We start from the raw sequence: 2,892 nt of genomic DNA, 5'->3' as shown, positions 1-2,892 counted from the left end.
TCTGTGAACTGTAATTTACAAAATAACTTATTTTGATGATCAGGGGGTTTGGCCCCTTGACATATACACTGAAAAACATGGGGTTATATGTTTGTATCTCACATAACTCCTCTACCAGTGACTGTGGCTACTGTTTTTGAATTCTCCTCTGAGATTACCTCTAAGTTTGCCACTTTGAAATAATGTGCTGAATACTCTCAGCAACTAAAAATCATTATCTAGGAGTGTCTCTTGTGAGCTGATTTATTCTGATTCATTATCTCCCTTTTAGTAGATTTTATACCCGTTTGGGAAATGAAATAGAAACAAAAACATCTTCCTTTAAAAATGCTGGAATGGGGCCATTCCTAATACAAGAGGCCAGATAATCAGATACTTATTTCTCAAAAAACATCTTGACCTTGAGTATATGAGGGTACTAGGCTTCATTTCTGATACATTTTGGTTTCCATTTTTATATTGAGGCCCAGGTTTTCTTTCTAGAGAGTGGAGCTTTGGACCCTCCGACTCACAGAGACTTTCTAAAAAGAAGAACCTGGTTTTGCTGTTCTTGTTATTCCAGAAGCCCTGGTTGGGGCCTGTGTTCACACTGGCTCTGGCTCAGTCTGTTCAGATGCAATATTCTTGAGAGATGGGGACCTACTTGTTACCAAAGTAGCGACCAAGAAGGAAACACGAATTAAAAGGAGTGCACGGTTTTACCAGTTAAAAAAAAAAAGAAGAAGAGGGGCTGTATGCTACAGAGGAAAATTCAGATTTCCAGTCCCATGATCTATATGCAGATCCCAACCCTGCCTGTGGGATCTGGGGCAAGTGGCTTTCAGCTTCTCCAGCCACAGATACTATCTCATTAAATCTTAACCACAGCCATGTGACCTTTCTCTTGCCTTTTTTTTTTTTTTCCTATTCTTATCTGTTTACATTTGAGGAAACTTGGTAAAGGTGAAATAATGTGCCCAAGGTTACAGATTAGTAAGTGGCAAAGCCAGAGCTCAAGTCTCTAACACCTGGTTTGGTGTCCTCCCTCTCTCTCTCTCTCTCTCTTTCTCTCTCTCTCTCCTCACTGTCAGCTCCTAAGACCTGGTGCATCACTCAGGGAAACTCACAGCTTTCCGGATGCTGGTTGAAAACCTATAAGAGCAGGAGCTTCGTGTTCTTCTACTCTATGTTTCTTTCTCTTCCTGTAATCTCTCCTTCTTAGAAAGCTTACTAAGGCAATATAAACATTTACAATTCAAGAAGGTTGACGCAAAGCTGAAAAACTGCCCAGCGCACCCCACAAAAGCCTAGGAACCTGCCTCCCATATTTTATGTGAGTTTGTGCTGTTACTCTGGCAGCAAGGTGTAGTGCAGGGGTCCTCAAACTACGGCCCGCGGGCCACATGCAAATACAAATATTGTATTTGTTCCCGTTTTGTTTTTTTACTTCAAAATAAGATATGTGCAGTGTGCATAGGAATTTGTTCATAGTTTTTTTTTAAACTATAGTCCGGCCCTCCAATGGTCTGAGGGACAGTGAACTGGCCCCCTGTTTAAAAAGTTTGAGGACCCCTGGTGTAGTGGGTAGTTTTGAGGAAGTTCTTCCTTAATTTTTTATCAATAAAATAATATAAAATTGTTATGAAGGTTAGAGATGATAAGTATTCAAGGGCAGCAGGTAGAGCCTTACTAATTGATGGCAGTTATTTACCCTGGCAGCAGGAGCTAATAGAAACCAGACTGGGAGTCAGGAGTCCTACATCTATTACTCTCTTAGCCTGTGACCTTGGGCATGTGAGGCACTCTCTAAGTAGACTAGGTGGTCTCTAAGGACTCCTTTCAGCTTCAATATTTGTTTTTACAAATGAAAGTAATAAATGCTTGTTTTAAAAAAATCAAATTGGACAATTATCTGAAGTAAAAAGTGAAAGACCCCAATACATTCCCAAGGTAATATTTGTTACTACTTTGTGTGCCTTCCACTGTTTTCTGTGTATTTTAAATATATACAGGCACATGTAAATATACATATACACATTGTATGGTATGTATGTTAAACACACTGGAATCTAGAATACATACTGTAGCAGGACTTGATCCTTTTACTTGCTTTGGGCATTTTTTCTTGTTAATACTTGAAGATATAATTTATTTTTAATTAATATTTTGTATATCAAGTGGTCCTCTAGTAATCACATGTCATGATTTTTAAAGGCAAATATACATACACAATGTTGAATTTTTAAATTTTCTTTTTAGGAAAAGAAGAAAAAGAAACATAGAGACAGGAAGTCATCTGACTCGGACAGCTCAGACTCTGAGAGTGATGCCGGCAAGAGGGCAAGGCACACGTCCAAGGACAGCAAGGCGGCGAAGAAGAAGAAGAAGAAGAAGAAGCACAAGAAGAGGCACAGGGAGTGAGAGCAGAGGAGAGGGGGCGGCTGAGACGGGGGCCCGGGAGCTTGTGCCCTGCAGCCCTGGCCCCTAGAGACTCAGTAGTGAGAAAATGGCCTCCCACCCCATGACTCTCCCACTGGGAGACGGCTTCCTCTAATGCTGCAGGGAGCCAGATGTCAAAAGCATCTGCCTGAATGAGCTGTTGTTTCCTTGTCACTCCTAGTCCATTTGCAAGTGACCCCTGCAGTTCACCCATCCATTCACCCAACTTCCTTCATTCGGCAGGCGGTCCTTTTACCCTCTCCAGCTGTCACTGCCAGAGCCTGATTCCTATAGGAGTCCAGGCTAGAGCCAGTTACTGCTGTGGAAGGGAGTCTGGCTGTAGTTCAAGTGTGACTAGCCCCTCCCTGTTGGTTCACCCTGGGCTGATTGGTGGGTGATTTCTGCTGTATCCAACACAGGGGCATGGAGGCAGCCTGGCAGTCTGAGAACATATGAAGTGGTGCTCACTCTTTC

General features: G+C 42.2%; 1 protein-coding gene across 4 annotated transcripts in view; it reads left to right on the top strand.

The window, feature by feature from the left end:
- The window catches only part of ZCCHC17 (zinc finger, CCHC domain containing 17), a 59,892-nt gene extending 57,006 nt beyond the window's left edge, over positions 1-2,886 (top strand). For all 4 annotated transcript variants that reach the window (XM_006776463.2, XM_015572307.1, XM_006776461.2 and 1 more), the window contains one exon: positions 2,239-2,886. In XM_006776463.2, coding sequence (XP_006776526.1) covers positions 2,239-2,400 — 162 coding nt within the window. In that variant the 3' untranslated portion in view covers positions 2,401-2,886. The remainder of the gene's footprint in view (positions 1-2,238) is intronic.
- The last annotated feature ends 6 nt before the right edge of the window (positions 2,887-2,892 follow it).

Source organism: Myotis davidii, unplaced genomic scaffold (genome assembly GCF_000327345.1).
Source record: "Myotis davidii unplaced genomic scaffold, ASM32734v1 scaffold228, whole genome shotgun sequence".
NCBI lineage: Eukaryota > Metazoa > Chordata > Mammalia > Chiroptera > Vespertilionidae > Myotis > Myotis davidii.
Note: the sequence above shows the minus strand (reverse complement) of the source record. Positions and strands in the feature narration are given on the sequence as shown.